The sequence below is a fragment of the Candida pseudojiufengensis genome (assembly GCF_024610245.1).
Source record: "Candida pseudojiufengensis strain CBS 10847 chromosome Unknown scaffold34, whole genome shotgun sequence".
Taxonomy (NCBI): domain Eukaryota; kingdom Fungi; phylum Ascomycota; class Pichiomycetes; order Serinales; family Debaryomycetaceae; genus Lodderomyces; species Lodderomyces pseudojiufengensis.
The window spans coordinates 1-24,013 of record NW_026261498.1 but is presented as its reverse complement, the minus strand read 5'-3'; the positions used below and the strand labels follow the sequence as shown (position 1 = coordinate 24,013).

Sequence of the window (24,013 nt, the reverse complement as noted above, 5' to 3'; positions counted from 1 at the left end):
GATATTCGATGATTAATGGATGAATGGATGAGCTGAAATTGGTGTCTTCCCAGAAATTCTGATATAAGTGAATATATGTGGATTTCAGTCAATTGAATGAAGACCAATAATTTACAAGTGTTGAACAAAATAGCTTTGAAATATTGTGATTGCTCAATTTGAATTCAATGTGTATCTATTTATATTGATTTTAATTTACATGATAATACGTTTAATCTAGTTTAAATTACATAACCTTAAAAATTACAGTAATTGGTTACTGTTGAAACAATAGGAAAAACATAATTTTTTTTTTTGAAGCCACTTGAATAAGTCCATACGCGATTAATTATGCTTCAATCAGAATGAATTCTTTTCCACTCTAAGTCAGTTTGTCCTTTAGTTTTGAATTCCCCCGTGTACTCTGGTGATATTTTATTGTTTTTAAACTATGCGAGTGGAAATGTCATGATATTATGATCCAAACTATACAAGATCTATTATGCATTCAATAATCTTGATGCTACCAATAAACGTGTGGCCATTCATCTTTAAAGGTGGCTTAACAATCTCATATTCATAGCTCAGTTGATATTTCCCCTCATGTTAAGTAACAGAATGGTTAATTGAAATAAATGAATTAACTAAAAAAAGTCCTGTAGCTTCATCTTCAGGTTAAAAGTATTTATAATTCAAAAAAGGAGTTATTATCTGTGGAGGTAATTGCCTTTGACAAGCAAAGATTACGATTGCATTAGGTATCAGTAAAACCCTTTGTTTCATAATAAAAATGACTTGAAACGTTTCACGGTGATATCAATGTACAATGTGTATTTTTTCCATCATCAATTAACAAAGAACAAGTCGTTGGACGCATTTCTCCTTGACCACCAGCAAGATTTTTAGCTTTTAAAACACATAAGGTGTATAAGGTACCTACTCTCCGTCACTACCTTCATTATTCCATCGACGTAATAAATTTGGTTTATCTTAAATGAAATAATTGTCCATATTTCTTGTCATTATTTCTTCATGAATATACATACATTTAGTTTGGTGCTAGCAAAGCCATTTAATTAAGCGTATTGGCAAATCTAATTAGAACTGTTTTAGCAAAAAATTTTTAGCTTTCATTCACTGAGTGTTAAATCTTGTACTCATTGAATGTTTTATTATACTCCCGAATCTCCCTAATCTTTCTTTCTCACCATTTTTTAGATTCAGTTTCAGCCAAATAACATTTAAAATTTCGAACCACTAAAAATAAATGGTGGCCATAGTCTGTTTCGATTTAAAATTTTCTGGAGACAAATTTTCAATAAGAACTGCTAACTATCTGTTTGATTGAGCCCATCGTGATAATGTAATATAGGATTTTCAATGTTGAATTTGAGACTCTAAACCGTTCTCTTTTTTAAAATTACTAGCTTCAAGGAACAATTCGTCGCTACTCAATATATGTGACAAATATTTAATACAAATCCCAGCATTTATTTATTGAGAACATTCATTTTTTTTAGATACTACAGAAGGTATATTGAATTTTCTATTCCAATATGCAACAAGCTAAGAACATATCAAGGATAAATGCAATTTAACGGGATCTTCAATCGAACATAAATTTCTGACAAACTCCCTGATCTGAACAACCGATCTCATGTCTGAAGCGGTTATGACTGCCAAATTTTGTGTTGAGGATCATGGTATATTTCAAAAGCCTTGGTTTTCTCGACCAAAAGTAAGTCATTTTGATCAAACTCTAAGTATTCATCTAAAATTCCCTCTAAGTTTTATACAGCTTGCCTTGATAGTTAGTAATAATTGAATATTATTTCCCGTTGATCAACCTATAGAAAAATATTCAATTCTGAAGAATTTTAAGTGCAGATATTTATTCATTATACTAAACCTTGAAAGCTTGATTAACTTGATCTCGGTGGGTGGGGCTAGAGTCAACTTATGCTGCTTTTCTGATTATTCTAAAATTGTTTTGCTTTTTGATCTTGCAAATTGAATTATCCTCATTTACTTTTATAAAATTCGAATTCACTCAGATATTTATACTGAGGAAGTTGATTATAATGTTATTTCTTAATTTTTAAGTTAATGAGTCCAGTAAAACAAGCTATTTAGGAGGTAAGTTCCAAACATCTTAAACTTTAATCAGTATGTAAACACGATGTTCAAAATGTAAACAACTATTTTGGATACATGAATAAAATTCGATTAAAATTTTATCTCTTCAAAACTTTTGATTCAAAATTCTTCAAAAATTTTCTTGCAAAAAAATTACATTTTGAATTACAGCATACAAGCCCATGATGCAAACTTTAAATTCTTCAACACTAAATCAAGAATGAATAACTTGATATTCTTTCTTATATGTAAAAATACTAAGAGACTTAATATAGCTTACAACATGTATCTCCAACTGAACTATAAACAAATAAATTTTTGTATCAAACTTTACAAAGCATTCCAACAACTCAATTTACCCCACAACCTTAATTCTGTCATAAGTAGTAGCTCTATACTTCATAAACTTTTGATGAAATATAAACAAACTCATAAACCTCAATGTTTGTTGAAAATACTTAGAAGACGCGTAAATTCGATTTAAAGTTACGAAACGAATCGGAGATTAGATCTAATCATTATAACAGAAATTTTAGACGGAGTTATAAAAAAAATACTGAAAACTTTAAAACTTCAACAATATAAATATCTTCACCAGATTATATCAGAAAAAATGCCAAGTATAGATTTAAGATCACCATCTTTTTTAGAGAGATATCAATTATGTAGAGTTGAAAGAAAGTATTACCCCAATTTTAATGTTACGGTGAAATATCCACAATTTGAAAAGTTAAATAAACAAGAAATATCAACACTTTTATCACATGCCATAAGTAAAGTCATTCACAATCATCCTATTCTTGGTTGCAATTATTTCGAACTTAATAATTCAGAAGATGATTTTAAAAATTATACAATCAGATCAATTGATATTAAATTTAATGATTTAGTTTCAGTTCAACAAGGTGAGATTGATGAAGAATATTTTACAAAATTAAATGATATTTATTTTGAGATCAACACATCCAAGCCATTATGGTCTTTGATAATTTGTCAAGATTATTTGACTATAGTATGCAGCCATATTTTTTTTGATGGTAATAGTGGTTGTTTTTTTCATCAAGATTTGATGGAAGAATTGAATTCGATAAAAGGATTAGATAATTTGAAAGAGAAAGAATATGTCTCAAAAGCGAATGAGATTACTCTGGTTCCTCCAGCTGTAGTTGATTCTAGCAATTTGTTTTCCTTACCAATAATACCAACTTTTAAAAATTTGTTTCATCATTATATACCGTGGTTTAAAGAAACAACTAAATATCCATTATTCAAAACAAAGCCAATAGCAGTAAATCAGATCTTAAATAATAAGTTTAAAATTTACAGAATCAATATAGAAAAACTTACAAAATTATTGGATTACGTTAGGTCACATCAATTAACGCTAACACCATTTTTAGTGTCAATTGCTTTTAAAATCTTATCAAAATATTACCCTAATACAGCATTCGATGTAACTATTCCATTAAACGGAAGAAAATACGATCAATCGTTAGACAAATATCAAGGATGTGTAGCTGAATCAGTCATAGCATTAGATCCACCATTTGATCATATTGAAACAACCAAAAAAATATCAACAAAACTCACTCAAGATTTAAAATCAAGAAATCCTTTTTATCAAGTTGCATTATTAAAATTAGTTAATATTGATGAATTTTTTAAAAATCGTATAGGATCATATGGAAGACATACAATAGAAATAAGTAATGTTGGTAAATTACCATTTCAAGATTGTTATTTTAATCAAGGTTGTGGATTTGGTTCACATTTACAATTGAATGTTGTAAGTGATTTAAATGGTATGAATATTATTTTTGGATGTATCGAAGAAATTGAAGAATATTTTTATCAAATAGTGGAGGATTATGAAAAAGAGATTGATGAAATTATTTCTAATTTGTAATGATTGTATAGAGCTATTAGTAATTTTCTATGGTTCATTATTTATTATAGGGTATAAGTGTATGAAAAATAATATATAAAATCCATGAGAAAAATTATTTAATCGACTAAAAACCTCCAGTTAAACTCCTTATCTTATCAACTTCCTCTTGTAATGCTTTCAAATCATCTAAAATGTTTGTAGTTGAATCATTATTTGAATTTGAAGAATATACATTATTCGGTATTTTTGGAGGTAATGCAGGAGGTTGAGACTGGAATTGTTGTTGATTGGAATATTGATTATACCTCAATGGAGACGGTGAAGGTGTTTGTTGTTGTGATATGGGTAGTGGGGATACTGACCTTTGAGCATTGGATACATTTCTTCTTCTTGGTGGTGGCGGCGGAGGTGCATTTTTATTGGGTGTAGGTGATGAATATGATCGATGTCTTGGAACTGGTGGTTTACCATTTTGTAACGTATTTTCCATTGTCTGTCCCGTCATTTGAGAAGAAAAAGCCAGTAATGAGATTTTAGGAGCTTCTTCTGTTTGATTTTGATTTTGATATTGTTGTGATGATGATTGTTGCTGTTGTTGAGGATTTGCTTCTTGTATTTTATTTGGTGCAAATAGTCTAGCCATATCAGCAGGTCCAGTTACATTTGGTCTTAATGGAGTTATATCGGCGTCATTATTATTGTATGAAGGTTCTGGACTTAAACTTGATATAAATTTTGACATTTGAGCAGGTCCAGTCATATTTGGTTTTAACAATTGTTCATTATTATTTTGTTGGTTATTATCATTTGATACTTGTTGTGCAGGTATTGGAGTTCCATCTACCGATATTGTATCAACGGCATTTAAATGATGAAAATGATTAATTTGAGATTCCATTTCTTTAAGTTCCTCCTTTTCTTGTGCTTGCTCTTCTGGTTTTTGTTGAGTTTGTCGATTTTGCATTTGAATCAATAATTGATCCATAGGTAAAGTATAATCTAATTGATTTTCATTTGGAGCTGGTGAATGTATTGGTGATACAAAATCTTGAGATGAATTATGAATATTTACTTGATCTGAAAATTTAACTTTTTTTGACTTTCGACTACTTTTGGAATTTGATGAAGTACTATTTGAATCTGGTCTTTCACCAGTTAATAAGAATTGAGTAAAACTATCTATATCTAATGGAGCCATAGGTTTATTATCTGATGATTCACTACTAATATCGTTATCTCGACTATCTTCTTCTTCATCATTTTGTCTCTTTTTAGATAATATAGAAGGCGGAGTAGGAACTGGAGCCTTTATTTTGATTAATTTCCTCAGTGGTACTTCCCCTCTCAAAGTATGACTTATAACTCTTAACAATGCAAAAAATTCTCCAATATTAACGCTTGAACTTATTTTAAAAAATATTTGATTAATTTGATTTCTATTATCATCACTAATTTTAAAATTTGTTAAAAAATTAAAAACATCAATTACGGAAATTGTCCTATTATTAGTTCTTGCTAAAATATCACTATACCATCTCATGTAAGTTTTTGATTCTTGTAACGTTAACTCTTGTGCTGTTAAACTTAATGGAATACTTGATTCATTTGTTTTCAGTTTATCATTTTCATCAAAAGGTATTGAATCTACGGACATTGAAGGTCGACGATAAGGTGGGGATAAATTTTCATAACTATTATTGTCACTATGACTTACTTTGGATTGACTTGGATAAAGATGTTTGATACTATTGAAATTTAGTCGTGAATTATTATTATTATTGTTTGAATTATGAGTATAATTTTGACTATTCAGATTATTAGGATCGGTAATATTGATTTGTGGAATTGATGGGGAACTATTGTAATTGTTTGCAGAAAAGTTGTTGTCAACATTATACCCATTCATTATTAATTTGACACTGTCCTGGGTTTCTTGTCGTAGTGTATGGGGTTTGATGGACACTGACTAATCTGATATGAAATTTTTATGTTGATTAACTTATATTCAACCGGTGTAAATCTGAATAAATTACTTTTTTATACAAAGCAAGAGAGCCAAAATAAAGCGCAGCATATACGAAACACGCGCGTTTCAAATATATCTAATTTCAGAATATCAAATCGATGAAGCCAACTCTAGCCAAAATCGAACATTTTCTTCAAGTAATAATTATATATTAAAGTATAAATTTATTTAAAGCATCACTATAAAAAATTAAAATATCGTAAAAAATTATTTCCATTATCAAAATGGAAAATATTGAAGAATCATATAATATGTGTTGAAGAATCATATAATATGTGTTAAATAAAAGCAACAATTGTAGCTGACCCTAATCATTCAAACCATTTAATTTAAAGCTTCTTGTAAACCAACAGTATTTGTAATTATTCTATGTTGAGAATTTGGAGCAGGTCCAGAATAATCATTACCAGCCCAAGCATTATCTTCTTCTAAATCTAATGGTTTATGTTTGCCTCTATCAGCATGAATATTAGTTGTAGCGATTTTTTCAATTTCTTGAGATGATGGCATAAATATAACTCTTGTACCTGGAGATTTAGCCATATTTTGTAAAGCATCTAAATATCTAATATTCATAGCAGCAGGAGAAGCAAGAATATCAGCAGCTTTTCTCATTAATTTTGCACTTTCAACTTCTGCTTTAGCATTAATAATTTTACCTTCACCAATTCTTTTAGCTTCTGCAGCCATTGATAAAGAAGCTTGAACTTTATCAGGTAATTGTAAATCTTTAATTAATATACTTTCAATATTAACACCCCAATCAAAAGCTGTTTTTGCAATAATATGTTCAATTGATTCAGCAATTTCATCTCTTTTTTCAACAACATCTTGTAATACTCTACCACCAATAACATCTCTTAAAGTAGTTTGAGTTCTTTCAACTATAGCTTCATGAATATTTTGAATTGCAAATATAGCTTTCATTGGATCAATAATATTATAATAAACAACTGAAGTTATTAAAACAGAAACATTATCTCTTGTTAAACATCTTTGAGCTGGAATTTCACGAATATTAATTTTAATACTAACTCTTGTTAATTTTTCACTCCAAGTATTAACATAACTTAAACCAGGTTCAACAGTTCTTGATAATCTACCAAAAGTTTGAACTAAACCAACTTCACCTTGATCAACTTCTTTATATGGATTTTCACAAAGAAAACAAAACATACCACATTGACCAAAAATTGAACCTAAACCAGAAATAAATGATTGATAACCACCTGGTTTTGGAGTTTCATAAGTTTTTGCAAAATTTTTTAATACCATATCTGGTTTAACAGCAGGTTCTTGAGTAATAGTATTTGGTTTTTGGAAATTAGTATCATCATAATTACTTCCATTATTTATAGGAATTCCACCACCATTTTGATTTCTTTTATAAGCTTCTGCATCAAATGAATCTGTATCCATATTTGTCTATGAGGAGATATAGTTTAATTGATTGTAATTGAAAAGATTGTGATATAAATTTTAAAATATAAATATATTTCAAGGGTGATTATTGGTTCTATTTATATTTAATTAATGTTGATAAATTAAATATTTTTTTTTCTTAGCATTTTTCAGCCTTTTCAAAAAAAGATAAAAGAAAAAGGGCTTGTTACAGATAATAGTTACACAAAAATGAAATATGTATGACGTTTACTATTTAGTGATAGATCTTTAAACTTATAAATGCTGAGTTCTTTATCATCTCTAAATTAGCAAGATTTAGAATGATAAAAAAAGTACACCTTAACAGCCTAGTATGACATTAGCAGTAAAGAAATAGGTACGGTTTTTTATCATAAAATATACGGCAAATCAAGGATATTGAAATTTTAATAAGTCTTAGCATAGCCGTATAATCAAAACTTGACCTGCCTTATCTACAATGAATGTGAATGTTAACTCGATATGCATTAGTTAATATTTGTACGTTCATCTTTACTACATACGATGAATATCGAGTCTTGCAGTGTACCATCACCAAAAAATGGAATGACCAAAGTAATAGTGGGTTAACAATTGAAATATTTCACCAAAATTCTATGGGTTCAAACTTACCAAACGTATGAAGTATATGCTGCTACACATTGATACTTTTTTTTTTCAATTGGGTAAATTGGATGTTCTTGTAGCTTGTAGACCGATTAGGATGATCGGTTAGTAACAAATTCAAGATTTTAGTTAAGCTTATACGATTATCTTAATTTTCACGAAATATGGGGTACTTTTTTGTGTCATGATCGGATTTATTAAGCCGTCTCGGCTTTAATATCATATTTATGTCATAATATTTTTTATATGCTTTTATCAAAGGTCTTGCAGGATAAATAAAATATTGTAGCGACATTGATATCTACTCTGTATGAACAAATCTTAACGTCCTGATAAACTCGTTTGGCTGAGTAAATCATCAAGGACGATCAATAAAAGCTTTCAGTATCCGTATCTGATCATTATTTTATATCCGATAGATCTTTGATTGTACAGCCGTTTGATCACAAATTTTAATTTTAGTAAAGATGCATATTGAAATACATGGGTAATTTATTGCTATAAGTGGTTATCGAGCTCGAGTCATCTAAATTGGAAACGATCAAGACTATGTAATCTCGGACCGATTTCTTCTTTCGCTTTTATTTGACTTCAGGTACATCATTTTAAATCGCGTCCTTACAATTAGAATAGATTCATTGTTCCAAGGAAATAACAATAACGTCTATTAATCTATATATTCAACTTTTTAATTTCTTCAACCAACACGTTCTTGTCATTTTCGTCACTACTCAATCCATTAATTAAATCGTTTAATAAATCTCTTGGATCTTCTAAACCAATTGATAATCTTAAAAGTTTTTTACTTATATGAGAATCACTCATTGCTCTCCATTCAATTAAACTTTCAGCACCACCTAAACTAGTAGCATGATGAAATAATTTTAATTTTGATGGGAATGATTTTGCATCTAATTCAGTTTTTAATTCTATTGCAAAAACAGGTGTATGACCATTAGACATTTGTTTTGATATAAATTCATCTGATTGTAATGATCCATGATATATTTTATCTAATTTTGGGAATTTTGATTTATTATCATTTAAAAATTTAACAATAATTTCAGCAGTTTTAGTTTGTCTTGATACTCTTAATTCAAAAGTTCTTAAACTTCTTACAAGTAAAGCACTTTCTAAATTTGCTATATTTGTACCTAATACTAATCTATCCAATAATAATTGTTCTTTTAATTCATTATTTTTAACTAATAATAAACCAGCTAATAAATCAGAATGTCCTCCAAAAAATTTTGTTGCTGAATGCATAACTATATCAGCACCAAATTCGAAAGGGTCTAATAATGGTGGAGGAGCAAATGTTGCATCAACTGATAATAAAGCTCCTTTTTCATGAGCTTTTTCAGCATATTTGGAAATATCGGCATAAGTACCATATGGATTTATAGGAGTTTCTAAATGCATTAAATCTCCCTTTTTTAATTCATTTAAATCTCCATTTATATCTATTTTCTTTAATCCAAAATTACGTTGCCAAATTTCTGCTATACCATGACATCCATGATATGCTTGACCAATAGCTAAAACTTTAGGATTAATTTGAGTCATTAATCCATTGAAAGCAGATAATCCAGAATTATATACAATACAAGGATATCCAGTTATTGATTCAACAATAGCTTCAACTTGTGCTGCATTTGGGTGATTTTCTCTTGAATATACTAAAGTATTTGGATCAGTTAATGCACCTGGTATTAATTCATCTGGATTATTTGAATAACTATATGTGGTTGAAATATGAATTGGAGTTATAACATCAACCGTTCTTTTCAAATGATCTCCCCCATGAATTGATTTAGTTGAAAAATGAGACATTGTTGGTGGTATTCGATCGAATGAATGTGAGCTTTCAGTTTAATTGATTACTCATTTTTCAATTTGAAATATTATTTTTTTTTCCTTGACATTTTAAATTTGCGGAATACTTACTAATTTAAACGGAACGATTTCCGAAGCGATTTGACTGATATAATACATCTAGTGAGAGTTTGAGTCATATTAAATTTTGTATTATATGTCTATCTATATTTTTCACATTTTTGTTGCATGTTCACTTCCTCTCATACGTCGACCAATTCTACTTAATAAATAATAAATACAACCAATAAATCGGAATAATGCCATAAATGCAACAGTCCATAATATAACAGTCAAAAAGACTTCAGATCTACTGCTTCTTACTTCTGCTTCTGTTTGATCAGCTCTATTAAATTGATTAAATCCACCAGTTTCTAATACTAAAGCAATTATAACAAAATTTGAAAACATCCATGTAAGTACTGTCATTGATCTAATAAATGCATAATAATCTTCTGTATTTTTAACTAATACTTTTTCAGGTGCTGGTGCTGGATCTCTTATTTTTTCTAATTGATTTAAATATGATTGATTAATTTCTTCTTTTAATATAGGAACACTAACATCGAAAGTACCATCTTCTCTTAATTTAGCTTCACCTAATGATTTACCACCTACATCACCTTTAGTACCCCATGAAACATCATCAATATTACAAAATGCATAAATATTTAACACATTTATATATGATGGTGATAATAAAATATATTGAACAAATGAAGTAAACATATGCCATGGTTCAAAATAAAGAAAACTTGCTAAAAAATATAATGCATAAGTTGAACTAGTTGCAACTATTAGATCTCTAAATTGTGAATTTTTAAAAAATAAATCAGCACTAAAATCATTTGCTCTATAAATTGCTGTTATTGCATGAACAGCTAAAAATATAGCTGCAAATATCATATAAGCCATTAAAATTGCAAAAAATACAACAATAACAATATAAAATTTTTCAGTTCCCTTTGGTTTATTACCAAATGATAAAACAAATGTTGTAACAATTGAAGCAAGATATAACCATAAAAATACAACAGATAATATATTTCCTGGTGCAAAACTTAAATCATTATCAGATAATGAAGTAGTTAAAATTCTAAACACCAAGAAATAAGAACCAATTGAAAACCATGAAACAATTAAATTAATAAATTGATAAAAAAATTCAATATGAAAACAAAATTTTCTACCTAATGAATGTGAACTTTTCCAAATTTTTGGGAAATGAACTAATGAATAAATAGCTGCAAAAAATGAACCATTAAGCCATCTTCTTCTTTGTAATATAAATTCAGCTAATCCTTCAGGAACATCAGTTTCAGCACTTGCTGATTTACAATATCTTAATAACCAATTACAACCTCTTTTTGCAACTAATTCAAAACATAATATACGATCTTCTGCAAGATACATATTTGAAGTAAAAATACCAGCTTCTTCTTTCAATAATGCTCTTTTTAATTCATATTCATCATCTAAAGGATCTAATTCTCCAGAACTATGTAAAAATTCACCTTTAAAATATTTTTCTAATGGACCTCTACCATTAATATCATTTTGTAATGCTATATTTCTATAAGCTGAAAATGCTCCAGGTAAAACTGATATAAACCCAAAAGCTGATTCTGTTGGTTTATCCAAAATATTTGAAATTTTATATTCAAAATTTTGTCCATAAACTAATGGATTGGTTATCATTTGTCTCTTTTTTAATGATGCAGTAATTTCACCACAAGCACCTGCAACTCTATGATCACGATCAAATTCTTTCCATAATTTATATAATGATTTACCAGAAGGTTGAGTACCACAATCTAATAATATAACAATTTTAGGATCAAGAACTTGACCAATAGCTTGAAAACACCAACGATGAGAATTTATTTTTTTAGCATTATTTTCTTTTAAACAAAATAACATTTGAACAGGTACAATTTTTTCAGTAGTTAATTTAACAACATCATCATTAACTGAACTTATTCCAACCCTTGTTGTATATTCATACATATGAGCTTGTACTTTTTTATCATCAACTCTACTTTTAGCTAAACCTTCTTGATATACTCCTAAACCTGCTAATAAAGCTTGAGCTCTTTCATTTATTTTAGTTCTACCATCACTTACTATACAAACAACAATTTTTTTCCATGAATCTTTACCCCAAACTGAAGATCTTGATTTAGATTCAAGATATTTAATATTTTTAAAAACTCCTTTTAAAGTTCTACCTAATAATATATCATCTTCATTATACATTGTTATAACAATCATCAATTCAGTTTGTCTTGGTATTGGATAATGAACAGGTCTTAGAATATATGCATCTCTATAAAAATTTGAAGGACCACATGTTACTGCAGTATATCTCATAAATGCAAATTCTCTTGATAATCCACCATCTTTTTCATTTGTTTTATAATCTGGAAATTTTGATAATAATTCACCTGCAACAGGACAATCTAATACTAAATGACCATTTATACCTGATGCTCTAATTGGTTTTTTCGATCTTAATTCTTCTTGTGGTGGAGGTTCTTGATATTCTAATGCTTCATTTCCAAAAGGTCCTTCTTCTTCTTCCTCCATTATATCTCCTTCAATTGGAACAAATTCGCTTGGTTGTTGATCATCATCAATATAACTAGCAGTAGCTAAATCATAATGATCACCTTCAAATTGATTATATTGAATTCTTTGATCAAATTCTCTTTCTTCTGAATCTTCATCATCATAAACATGTGGTACAAATGCTTGATTATAATTATTATTATAACCTTGGTATTGCATTTCATAATTTTCTCCATGATTAAAAGGATCAGAACCATTTGAATTTTGTTGATGAATATTTGAAGTATCAAATATTGGTTGACTATAGTAGTTATCACCATGTAAAGAAGTTGTAGATTGATTATGATGATAAATAGGTTCAGGTTGTTGAAAATTCATCGAATTATTTGGTATATTTTGATATATTCCATGAGTTAATGGTGTATGACTTGTATTATGATCTATAAAATTAAGGGAATCATCATCTTCTTCTTCACTTGATTGATCTCTATATCGTCTGGTGTTGTTATTGTTGTATCTACTAGGATGTAGGTGATCAAAATCATCATCATTTGGTCGTTGATAACTCATGAGTTAATGATATTTTATGAATCTTTATCTGGTAGTAACTTCTCTCGTATTAAATCAGATCAGATTTATTTTAGACGCGAGTTCGTAATAAAATAAATAAATTTATAAAAAAGGGCTGAAAATTTGAAACAAATATTTTCGAGTAATTTTGAAACTTGGTATAGCCTATAGTATCAAATGAAATGATTTTGAAGCTGAGTTTGGTTTGAAAATGTTTTAAGTTGTTGAAAAATTAGGATAAATTTTAATTAATATATGAGGATAAGAAAAGTATAACTGTAATTTATTTAAATGAAAAATTTCTTGATCTCCTCCTTTTCAAATGATGTAAACGATTTTATTGATTTCTGGCTTAAAATTAGTTACAGTTTGGAAAAGAGAAAAGTTATATAAAAATAGGTGCTAAGGTTCAGATCATTCAAAATGAATTTACAATTCTTGGTGGTAACAGATTAACGATTGAATCAACTAAAACAGAGCCTCTTTCTATACTAATTTACTACTTTAGTATGGTCTCAGTCTTACTTTTGTGTCACTGTATTTATTTTATTATTTCTAAATTTAGAAAATTAATTAATTACGCGAAGAAATTTTTATTTGTAATATTAATTTTTCAATGTCAAGACTACTTGTTTCAAGACACGCTACTGAAAAAAAATAATTTAATTTCGGACTAACGATTGTAGTATTGAGAAATGATGAGGAGTGGTCAATATTTTACTCTGACCTAACTATTATTGAAAAGCATAGTGTCAAATGACTTATTGACAATTCACAATAATTTTCAAAAACGTTACTAGATATGACAAACAATAATGAAATAAAAAGATATGATGAAACGTGAGAACTATATACGGTAAGAAATTTGAAATATTTAATACAACAAACAGAAAATCACATATACCTTTCGGATAATTTCTGAACAAACTTTTGAACTTTATTTCTTTTCAAAGTCGTCAAACCACGTTTCCATTCTTATACTTCTCTTTTTTTCCATGATGGAATAATTGTTGAAGTTGCATATTTATACATATTTTAACGAATGATCTTATAAAAACCTGACCTAGTTCAATAGAATCTGAAAAATTTACAAAAATTTATAATGTCACTCGAGCAGTTTTCTTTTTTGTAAAAGTTTTAGAGCGTTTGAATGCTGTTGAATTAACTTCTCATTGCATATGTCGTTTCTTTTAATTTTGAAAACTTTTGTATTTAATGTGCCAAATTCCCTCACTAACAATGAATATCAATCAACCATAACTACATTTAATCATGTTTGATAACATTGAAACTTATTTACTACAACGAATATTTGAGGACTTAGAACCTCAGTCATTTGATAGCTTAGACTTATCTTTTTCTATAGATAATAATCTAAAGTTGCAAAAATCAAAAACAACAAATCATGTCAAATTCAATGATAATTCAACAAATACAAAAAAACACATTCCACCAAGACGAAAGTCAATAGTCACTTCAACATCCCAAATAAAAAATCAAATCAAACTTTACAATAAAATCTTAAAATTATTAGAACCATTTGAAACCAAATTAGACGATACAAACTATAAAATTGCAATACTATACTTAGAAGATCAAATTTTACATCCAAAGAAATCAATAAAAAATATAAGAACATATATGTTAGATATAATATATTACATTTATAAAAATATAGATGACGAACAACCATTAAATTTAAGAGAAATTGAAAACACACTTCATTATTTCATGGCTAAAAGAGATCAATTTGATTTAATAATATCTGATTTAAATTATTTTGAAGCTACAGTTAAAAGTGAACAACATAATGATAATTTCAATAATATCAAAAAATCAAAATTATTAATACTAAGAGCTTTAGCTTATACTTATGCATTTGAAAAATTTCAATATCCTCATATATCAAATAAAATAGATAATTTAGAATCATACAATTATAGAATTTTATTAAATCAATTATCACCTTATTATTTCTTATGGGCATTAGATGAAAATTTAACGAAATATAAATATCAAAAAGCTCATAAAAAACAAGGATCAGATAACTCTCCATTAATTTCATGTACATTACCATTATTTGAAGAAGTTGCTATAAAATTTTGTGAATTAAATACTGAAACTAATGTTGATTCTAAAATTATGGAAATTTTTGATGCTATTTCTTTAAGTCAATTAAGTAGTGATGAAATATTACCAAAATTTAATGAATCTTTTACTGAATATTTAAAATGGTTAAAGGTAGAAGAAGATACAATAATATCTACGGAGAAGGAAGATTTGATATGACAAAAAATTTACGGTGTTTGCAATCAATCCGTATATTTTCTTCTGCCAGGGGTTATAATTAATAAGTAAATGCATGGAATATTATTTATAACACAATCGATTATATAACAATTAAGAAACTCGGCCGAAAATATTCCTCGCAGTTTATGTTTTGTATAAGAATTATGAATTACAATTATACAAAATTTGAATTACACGTTCAGCGAATCCATTATAAGACACGGTATAGCCTAATTACCTTTTGTTCTCTCAAAGATGTTAAATTAATGATACTTATCTTAACCGATAAGTTTAAGATGCGGATTGAAACATCGATCTCGTAAATCCGCATTCTGAAAATTTCTTATAAGAAACTTGATACACAAAACGAGCAATTAAACCAATAATTTGTAATCATATATTCAATTACGAATGAACGAATAACTTTCACTTTTCATGGGCTAGACTCGTAGAGGACGCGTTTTTCATCAACAAGTCTGTTTTGTAACAAAACAGACATGGCAAGTGTTTTACAACTACCTTGTGTTGAAATATAGAGAGAGCCCTTCGCATAGTGACTCATTCAACTGAAATAAAAATAAACATTAACCCGCGAAGTAAGCGCAAAGTTAAAGATCTAATATTACTCTTCGTTTACGCAGTTGTGCCTTTTTTATTTCTTTTTTTTCATATTTCCGAATTATCTCATCTGCATGTCTTAGCTTTTGTACTTCATTAATCACAAGGAAGGTGAAAAATTGGAGATATTTGATATAGAGATGTAGTTAAAGCTTTTATGCCACAGGTTTTGTTGCAAACGTTTATTTATGAATGTGATTTATCGTATAAAAAATTTAATCTTTCGGTCTAAAGTCACTAATCAGACTAAACTAAAAATATTAAATCTAATAATATTTTATTTTATACCGAGTTTATTTTTTTTCAATTAGATCTGCTTTGTAAATTCAAAAAAGTATACTAATCAAAGAAGTATACTAATCAATGAAGTATACCAATCAAAAAAGTATACTAATCAAAATGCGGCTATACTAAATCCTTCTATTTTGGTTTTACTCACCAAATTGAGTCATTTTTACTCTTTCTACATTTGACATCAACATTGGTCGGTTAATATAAACTTAAATTTCTAGAATGAAATAAGCGTTTCTTCGGTTTGTTACTCCTTTTGGAATAACTGCGAGGTTATGCACTAAAATAAGCAATTTAATTAATAATAAAATTTATTTTAAACGGCTTTTTTTTTAGTGTTTACTTTTAAAAAATTTTTATATTTGGTGAAGAATACAATGGATTTGTGTGATTTAGTAGTAGTAGATTTTAGAACGGAGATTAGATTTGTAATTAGAATATGAATTTATTATTACAAACATGAAATGAAAAATAATTAATTAATTTATAAATAACTTATTTTCTCATCTTAATAAAATATTTCATTCATCTTATACAAGCATTATTATCAACTAGAAACTTCATTCATATTTCATATTATAAAGTATAGTTTATCACGTCCTAAATAATTTTCATTGTCACTGCTCAAGACTTTAAATTCAAATCAAATAATAGAATCAATGTCTGAATTTTTATTAGACTCCTTTATGGGTCGTACCATATATCATTTATCTGGTAGAAGATTATTTTTACATGAGGAAGAAAAACCAGGTTATGTTATACCTGAAAAGTATTTATTAACATCAAAAACAGCCAATGACACCAATGAAAAAACTACAAGAGATGTCGAAAATCCTAATGAAGATATTGAAAACCCTACATCAGATAATACTTTAAGTAAAACTAAGAGTAATAATTCATCAGATACAACTGTTGCTTCAGATTCAAATGAAGCAGTCAAAGAAAAAGATGAGAAAGATGGGTATATCATAGTTACTTTTGAAGAAAATGACAAGACGAATCCTTATAATTGGCCTTTCTATTGGAAGGCTATAATGGCTTTTCAAATTGCATTTATGACTACTTCTGTATATATGGGATCAGCAATTTATACTCCTGGTATACTTGATATAATGAATAAATTCGAAATAGGTCAAATAGTTGCAACATTACCATTAACTTTATTTGTTGTTGGTTATGGTATAGGTCCAATATTTTTCAGTCCATTATCTGAAGATATTAGAATTGGTAGAACTCCATTATATATTATTTCAATTTTCATTTTTTGTATGATGCAAATCCCCACAGCTTTATCAACTAATATAGCAGGATTATGTATATTGAGATTCATAGCAGGCTTCTTTGCCAGCCCTTGTTTGAGCACTGGAGGGGCGTCTTTTGGGGATTTGACATTTGAAAAGACTGTTTTGAAGTATCCACATTCTGATATTATGGACACCTCAAAACAGTCTTTTCACATGATTAAAGCGACGTGGGAAGTTTAGGGTAACAAAGCGAATTTGACGTAACAAAGTCTTATTGTACGATTCGGCTAAGCCATTCATTTGAGGTAGCGGTGGTATAATCTCTTTCTCAATTCCTTCATCCATGAGCTGCTCTCGACTAGGGAGCTCTGCAGCATTGTCAGCTCTATAAGACAGTAAATTTTAAATGCGTCACTTCCCGACGATATCCAAATCTTTGTAAAACCTAAAGGGGGTATACCTGATGGACTTGCTGGAAGCTAAGTAAGTCAGTTTATGGCTTGAAGCAATCCGGATTTGAATGGTAACAACTGATGCAATTGAATTTAGAAATTTAGAAACACCATTAGTGGGTTCAACTTATGAAAAAAGAGTCTGTCAATACCATCAACATTCACACACTAAAGCTAATAAGACATCAGCTGAACAAGAGATAATCAAAAGACAAGACAATTATCCTTCAGTTAAAGTTACTGGTTTATATCAATTTAATCGTTTCTTACAAATGATCTTAATATTCAAATACGAACAATCTGTTCCTGATTTCAAATTGAATAATAAAATTAGAACAGCTGCAAGTGGAGTTAAGAATAAAAATTTAGATGAATCTGTTCATTTGAGTATCAAAAATAATATTTTAAATTATCATAGTGCAATTGAATACAAATCATTAATCGAGTATGTCAGAACCTCAATTGAAGAAGTAGCTTTTATTAGAACAAGTTCAATACAGACTCAAAAACCCAACATATCAATCACTTACAAATATTAAGTATCAAATTATTCATTACATCAGATCAGAAAATGTTCGTAATATTACAAATTTAGAACGGATTAATATGTTATCATCTATTTTCAAACCATTTTCAACATATATTAGAAAAGCTATTGATATACTAGATACTCAAGTCAAGTCAACTTTATATTCTAATACTTAATCGTGAAACAAAAATTGATGAATTAAATGATTTAACTGATATTAATTTTGAAACTGAATGGATTCGTATGGACAGAGCATTATCAAAAATTTTAGCCATTGAAAAATCAGATCCAACTACAAGTTCTAATACAAATTTTAAATTTGATAAATCAAAATTCTATAAAAACTACAATTGCTTAATTTGTGGAAAAACATCACATCTTACCACTAAATGTTATTCATTTCAAAAATTGCCAAATTTAAATATTAGATGAGATTATATGAGAAAGTGTTATTTCAAAGATGACAAGAAAGTCGAAGTACCTCAAGATATTTACCCACAACTGAAATTTCAAGCGAGGCATTGAACGCAATTCAAAATCTAAGAATAAATAATCAAATCCATCTATTGTTAAAGCTGAAGCTACGATAGTCAAGAAAGAACCTGATGAGAAAAAACCAATTAATGATGATAATATCACTGAGGAGGAATGAATAATGGTTGAAAAGGAGAAGAACAAACGATTAAGAGCTTATACTGTTTCAATTGGAGCAACTAAAGATGGTAATAATAAATCAGATAAAGATTACAAATTTAAAAAAATGAAAGATTTTAAAACTAATTTATCAAATAAAGCTTTGAAACAAGATGTTAAACAATTAGCTGCTGAGCAACTGGAACATGATCTTAAACAATACTTGGAGACTGGTTCATCTACTAATTCAAGTCCTAATTCCTATTTTAATCCAAATTGTACATGTAATACAAATGGAAATAAATCACACAATATAAAAGATGCATTAACTGATACAGAGGATGATGATAAAATAGAAACTGAGACTTATGATAATGATGTTACAGATATGAAAGACACAATGAGTGTTGAAAGTGAAACTTGTAATCAACAAACAATTGAATCACAATATAATGATCATTCAAACCATAATTGACATCAACAAATGTCAATTGATACAACACTGGAACATTCTGATCAAGATTTATTTATGCAAGATGAAATTAATCAATAACATCATCAACAACCAGATTATCAAGTTCATGTTCCAATCATTACCAACAACACAATCAATACTGATCAATCGAATCAAATAGTTGATATTCAATCAGGCATTAATAATAAGGTACCAACAAGAATTGGATAATTTACATCAAAAATTTGAACAAGAAAGAACCATTAATACATTACCTCATCAATCAGACACTACTACAAATGAAAAATTGATTAAGTTACAACAATTGAAAAGTGATATAATTAAACATCCATATCATCAAATGTTACCTGAAACTGCAAAACAATTACTTCTGAAATATTCTGTTAAGATTCATAGCATCGCGTTAAGCGCAAGTCTAAAATCAATGACAAGTTTATTTAATTATATGAAACAAGGAGTATATAAAGTTATAGCGTGATCTTATCCGAATACTATAATGAGGAGATTATATGAAAATGGAGTAATGATCATAGTTAGGTTATATAAAGATCAAAAGTATCTTTGAATTAATAAAATGAAATTATAACTGTTTCTTTAACTCAAGTACAGATTATCATCAACTTTTATAGTTATTAGATTAATATTCATAATTTATATTATATATATATTAGAAACTATTATTGTCATTGTCGCACGCATCTCTAGTCTGGTTTTTTTATTGTTGGATTACAACCTTTTGATGCAAATACAAATACAGCAAAACATATATCTGGTCTAGTATTGTTTGCTGCCCATAATAATGATCCTGTTATAGATTGATATTTTCTATTATCATGATCATTTAATAAATTTGTATCTTGCTCTTTTTTATAAAATACGGAAACTTTACTTCCCTTGACCTTTTCATTATCTTTAATTATTGGTATATATTTTTTATCTAAATGCTTAACATCACAATCATTGATTAGTTCTTGTAAGAATTTTGTTTGATGTATTTTAATTTTATAATCTGTATGTTCAAATTGAATACCTAAGAATTCTGAAATTTAATCTAAGTCTTTAAATTCAACAAAATTCTTCAATTTTTTGGAAAGTTATCATAAATTTTTTCATTTGAATATACTGTAAATATATCATCCACATAAATTGAAATTATTATTATTTCATTATTTACTTCCCTTAAGAATACTGTTTGATTAAGATCAACAATTTTAAATTTTAATTCTTCAATTGATATTTTACTTAACATTTTATACCAACACTAACCCAGTTGTCTTAAGCCATATACAGCCTTTTTTAATTTCCAACAATAATTTTGTCTTATGGAAATTCCAGTTGGTGCATACATATAAATATCTTCTGGACTTGTAATTTTTGAATTTAAATAAGCACATTTTATATCTAAATGATGAATTTTATAATCTTTATTAATTGCTAAATTTAGTAGTATTCTTATATTAGTTAAAGTAGTAACTGGAGCATATAATTCTGTCCAATCGAATTCATGATTTGCTCTTTGTGTAAATCCTCTAGCAACTAGTCTTGATTTATATTTCATTTTCTTCAATGAATCATTTTTTATGGTATTTACCCATCCCGGCGTCGATCATCTAATGGTGGTACCTGAGTCAAATCAGCTGATGATTCTAAAGGCGCTTCAGTTTCATAATCACTAGATCGTAATGTAGATCTTGTATTCAATAATTCTAAATCGTTTTCTTGGACTTGATTAAAAGGTGAATTATAATTTATTAAGTGTTGCTTTATTCTATTATTAGTTTTAAGAAAACGTATATGCGAAGTTCTTATAATCTTATTTCCTGGACCATGTAATAGCACTATAAATAAACCACTATCACAACCGTAACCAAGAAATGATCCAAATACAACTGGTGGTAAAGATTTTCAGGTTGTTTTCCAAAAACTAACAATTCAGCATTATTTGATGCTTTTACTAATGCATCTACTCCAAATGGTTGATAATTTATTTTATAATTTTGCACATGATAAAATAATTCAAATGGTGTGCTTTTAGACAATCCATATCTTGAGGTATGATTTATTATAGTTTTAACATAATTAATGATATGATTAAATAATATTAAAATTGAATTATAATGATTTTCATAAGTAAGGATTATTTTCTTTATATGATTAAATATTACTCTATTAAATCTTTCTGGAATTCCATTTGTTTCAGGTGAATATGCTCCTATAACTTCTTTTTCTATTCCTAATTTTTGTAATTGAAATACAGTTGGTAATTCCGGTGCATTGTCAGATCTGAATGAATATACATTGTAAACTTATTATACCAACATGTTAAAACATTTAACACTTCTTCAGCAAGATTTTGTCTTGTGTAAGTATATATTATATCAAAGCAATGAGACCATCCATCAATAATAGTAGTCGAATATATTTCATAACTTTTAATATGTATTGGTCCAATTGTATCACAATGTATTCTTCTTGATGAAAATTTTGCTTGTCGAATTGTTTGATGATTATGCAGTTGCTGGACAGCATTGACTTGCAAACATATTTTAAAATTTTTAATTTTTGCATTATCATTTGGTTGTGATTTAACTTTGAAAATACCGTCTTTATGACATAATATTAATTTATTAAAAGGCATATGGTTTGTTTTAAGGAATATCATATAAACTATCCTCTGTATCTTCTTGTTCATCATTTTGTTCACCATTTATATAATATAATTCTTCAATATGTTTTGTATCATGAAAGTTTCCTTTTATTGGTCCAACATATAAATTATTTTCTTTCTTTGCAACTGGTATTACATTTCCTATCTTATCCATAATATAAAGATATGCATCAGTAATTAAAATTAAAAGTTTTTGACTAGTTAGTTGTGATATCAATACTATATTCACTCCAAATTCTGGTATATAATAAACATTGGGTAACTTAATTGTATAATCATTAATATTAATATTTAAAATACCAGATAATTTTGATATAAGTTCAATATTTCTAAATTTGAATTTTTTCTCATCAGTCTTGTCCAACTTTTGAACAATCTTTTTATTTGATATCACTGAACTACTTGCACCTATATCATATATTATATTATCTGCATTTGACTCATTTGCTGGTAAAAGAAACATTTCATGAACTTTATTTCATTGATTTTTATGTTCCAATGTTTTAGTTAATGATGATACATTTTTAGCTAATTCTTTTATATTTTCATTCACTTCATAAGTAACATCTTTTCTATTCTTATCATATTCATTTGATTTTGAATGCTGAAAAACTATGGAAACATTAGGATGAATTGTTGTTTGATTATATGACGATTTACGATTTAATTGTCTCTGATTTTTTCTATTATTATTACCAGTTGGTTTAATTACTTTTTTTGTGGTTGTATCAGATGTCGTATTTTTTCTTCTATATTTTAAAGCAGTTGACTTTATATAATTAAGACATTCTGTGTGATCTGATCTTTTGGGAGTAAAATGAACATCATTTTTCACTATAGTTTAAAATTCATCAATATTTGGAATTTCTGTAGTTTTATCTTGTTCTCAATTTTTAAAATATAACACTAATTTTTTACAAAATGATTTATTAAAATATGATTAATTGCAGTTTGATGTGTATCAGTATAATTTACACTAGTTTGTCCTTTATTTAAATGTAACACAAATTTAACTAATTCATCTGTTTTAGCTAATTCTTCAAATACCTTCTTCTTTCAATAAATACTTCATAATCAAATAAATTAAGTTTTATAGCTATTGCTTGTGCTAATCTATCAATTATAGCATTAGATAAATTAGGATCAACATATGTATCTAAATATTCCCATATTAATTTTAAATTTATTTCATCTCGATTAGGAAATTCATCATGTATTGATAATAGTTTTCCATCTTTTAAATGTAAGTACACTTAATTTTTCATCAAATTTTTCAATTAAATAAACTATTTGATCTGGATTTTTAAAATGAATTAATATTATTTCATCTATCTCAGGATTGAACTCATCTGGAGTTGTAATTGCTTAAGACCATCATGATGATCAAAGATTTTCATCATTATTGATTTCCATCTAATTATACTTTCACCATCTCTTATATTCAATTCTGGTTGATCATTAATAAAATGTTTATTGACATCTTCATATTCTTCATTTACCCAATCTCTTGCTGCTTGTATAAATTTAAAATTATCAGCAATTAATCTGAGTAATCATTATCTTTAGATTAAACTCTATATTCATTTTTACTTATTCTTTCTTTCTCATATCTTTTTGAACTACTTTCTATATTTTCAACTGATGGACTTCTTTCTTGTAATCTTGAACTTGATTCTTCCAAAGGTTCTTCATCAATTGTTCCTGAATAAAAATATTTGTTTAA

General features: G+C 27.7%; 11 protein-coding genes across 11 annotated transcripts; 5 read left to right on the top strand and 6 right to left on the bottom strand. All coding sequences in view use genetic code 12, as the record gives it.

Annotated features, from left to right (window-relative positions):
- Window positions 1-2,728: 2,728 nt before the first annotated feature.
- On the top strand, window positions 2,729-4,021 carry KGF55_000017 (N-acetyltransferase; the record flags this gene model as incomplete). The annotated part of the gene is made up of 1 exon (XM_051756299.1): window positions 2,729-4,021. One exon carries the CDS (start codon window positions 2,729-2,731, stop codon window positions 4,019-4,021), a length of 1,293 nt encoding a protein of 430 aa, XP_051617271.1.
- A 106-nt stretch (window positions 4,022-4,127) lies between these two features.
- On the bottom strand, window positions 4,128-5,909 carry KGF55_000016 (uncharacterized protein; the record flags this gene model as incomplete). Its single annotated transcript, XM_051756188.1, has 1 exon — window positions 4,128-5,909. One exon carries the CDS (start codon window positions 5,907-5,909, stop codon window positions 4,128-4,130), a length of 1,782 nt encoding a protein of 593 aa, XP_051617270.1.
- Window positions 5,910-6,353: 444 nt separating this feature from the next.
- KGF55_000015 (uncharacterized protein) lies at window positions 6,354-7,448 on the bottom strand (the record flags this gene model as incomplete). The annotated part of the gene is made up of 1 exon (XM_051756078.1): window positions 6,354-7,448. The coding sequence occupies one exon, from the start codon at window positions 7,446-7,448 to the stop codon at window positions 6,354-6,356; it is 1,095 nt and encodes a 364-aa protein (XP_051617269.1).
- Window positions 7,449-8,750: 1,302 nt separating this feature from the next.
- Window positions 8,751-9,911, bottom strand: KGF55_000014 (putative cystathionine beta-lyase; the record flags this gene model as incomplete). Its single annotated transcript, XM_051755967.1, has 1 exon — window positions 8,751-9,911. One exon carries the CDS (start codon window positions 9,909-9,911, stop codon window positions 8,751-8,753), a length of 1,161 nt encoding a protein of 386 aa, XP_051617268.1.
- A 216-nt stretch (window positions 9,912-10,127) lies between these two features.
- CHS2 (chitin synthase I) lies at window positions 10,128-13,091 on the bottom strand (the record flags this gene model as incomplete). Its single annotated transcript, XM_051755856.1, has 1 exon — window positions 10,128-13,091. The coding sequence occupies one exon, from the start codon at window positions 13,089-13,091 to the stop codon at window positions 10,128-10,130; it is 2,964 nt and encodes a 987-aa protein (XP_051617267.1).
- A 1,272-nt stretch (window positions 13,092-14,363) lies between these two features.
- Window positions 14,364-15,380, top strand: KGF55_000012 (uncharacterized protein; the record flags this gene model as incomplete). The annotated part of the gene is made up of 1 exon (XM_051755746.1): window positions 14,364-15,380. The coding sequence occupies one exon, from the start codon at window positions 14,364-14,366 to the stop codon at window positions 15,378-15,380; it is 1,017 nt and encodes a 338-aa protein (XP_051617266.1).
- Window positions 15,381-16,948: 1,568 nt separating this feature from the next.
- Window positions 16,949-17,773, top strand: KGF55_000011 (uncharacterized protein; the record flags this gene model as incomplete). The annotated part of the gene is made up of 1 exon (XM_051755635.1): window positions 16,949-17,773. The coding sequence occupies one exon, from the start codon at window positions 16,949-16,951 to the stop codon at window positions 17,771-17,773; it is 825 nt and encodes a 274-aa protein (XP_051617265.1).
- Window positions 17,774-18,053: 280 nt separating this feature from the next.
- Window positions 18,054-18,946, top strand: KGF55_000010 (uncharacterized protein; the record flags this gene model as incomplete). Its single annotated transcript, XM_051755528.1, has 2 exons — window positions 18,054-18,430; window positions 18,667-18,946. The coding sequence occupies 2 exons, from the start codon at window positions 18,054-18,056 to the stop codon at window positions 18,944-18,946; spliced, it is 657 nt and encodes a 218-aa protein (XP_051617264.1).
- Window positions 18,947-19,169: 223 nt separating this feature from the next.
- On the top strand, window positions 19,170-19,622 carry KGF55_000009 (uncharacterized protein; the record flags this gene model as incomplete). Its single annotated transcript, XM_051761209.1, has 1 exon — window positions 19,170-19,622. The coding sequence occupies one exon, from the start codon at window positions 19,170-19,172 to the stop codon at window positions 19,620-19,622; it is 453 nt and encodes a 150-aa protein (XP_051617263.1).
- A 701-nt stretch (window positions 19,623-20,323) lies between these two features.
- KGF55_000008 (uncharacterized protein) lies at window positions 20,324-21,180 on the bottom strand (the record flags this gene model as incomplete). Its single annotated transcript, XM_051761105.1, has 2 exons — window positions 20,324-20,559; window positions 20,931-21,180. The coding sequence occupies 2 exons, from the start codon at window positions 21,178-21,180 to the stop codon at window positions 20,324-20,326; spliced, it is 486 nt and encodes a 161-aa protein (XP_051617262.1).
- A 29-nt stretch (window positions 21,181-21,209) lies between these two features.
- Window positions 21,210-22,753, bottom strand: KGF55_000007 (uncharacterized protein; the record flags this gene model as incomplete). The annotated part of the gene is made up of 3 exons (XM_051760994.1): window positions 21,210-21,390; window positions 21,510-21,927; window positions 22,291-22,753. The coding sequence occupies 3 exons, from the start codon at window positions 22,751-22,753 to the stop codon at window positions 21,210-21,212; spliced, it is 1,062 nt and encodes a 353-aa protein (XP_051617261.1).
- Between the last annotated feature and the right edge of the window lie 1,260 nt (window positions 22,754-24,013).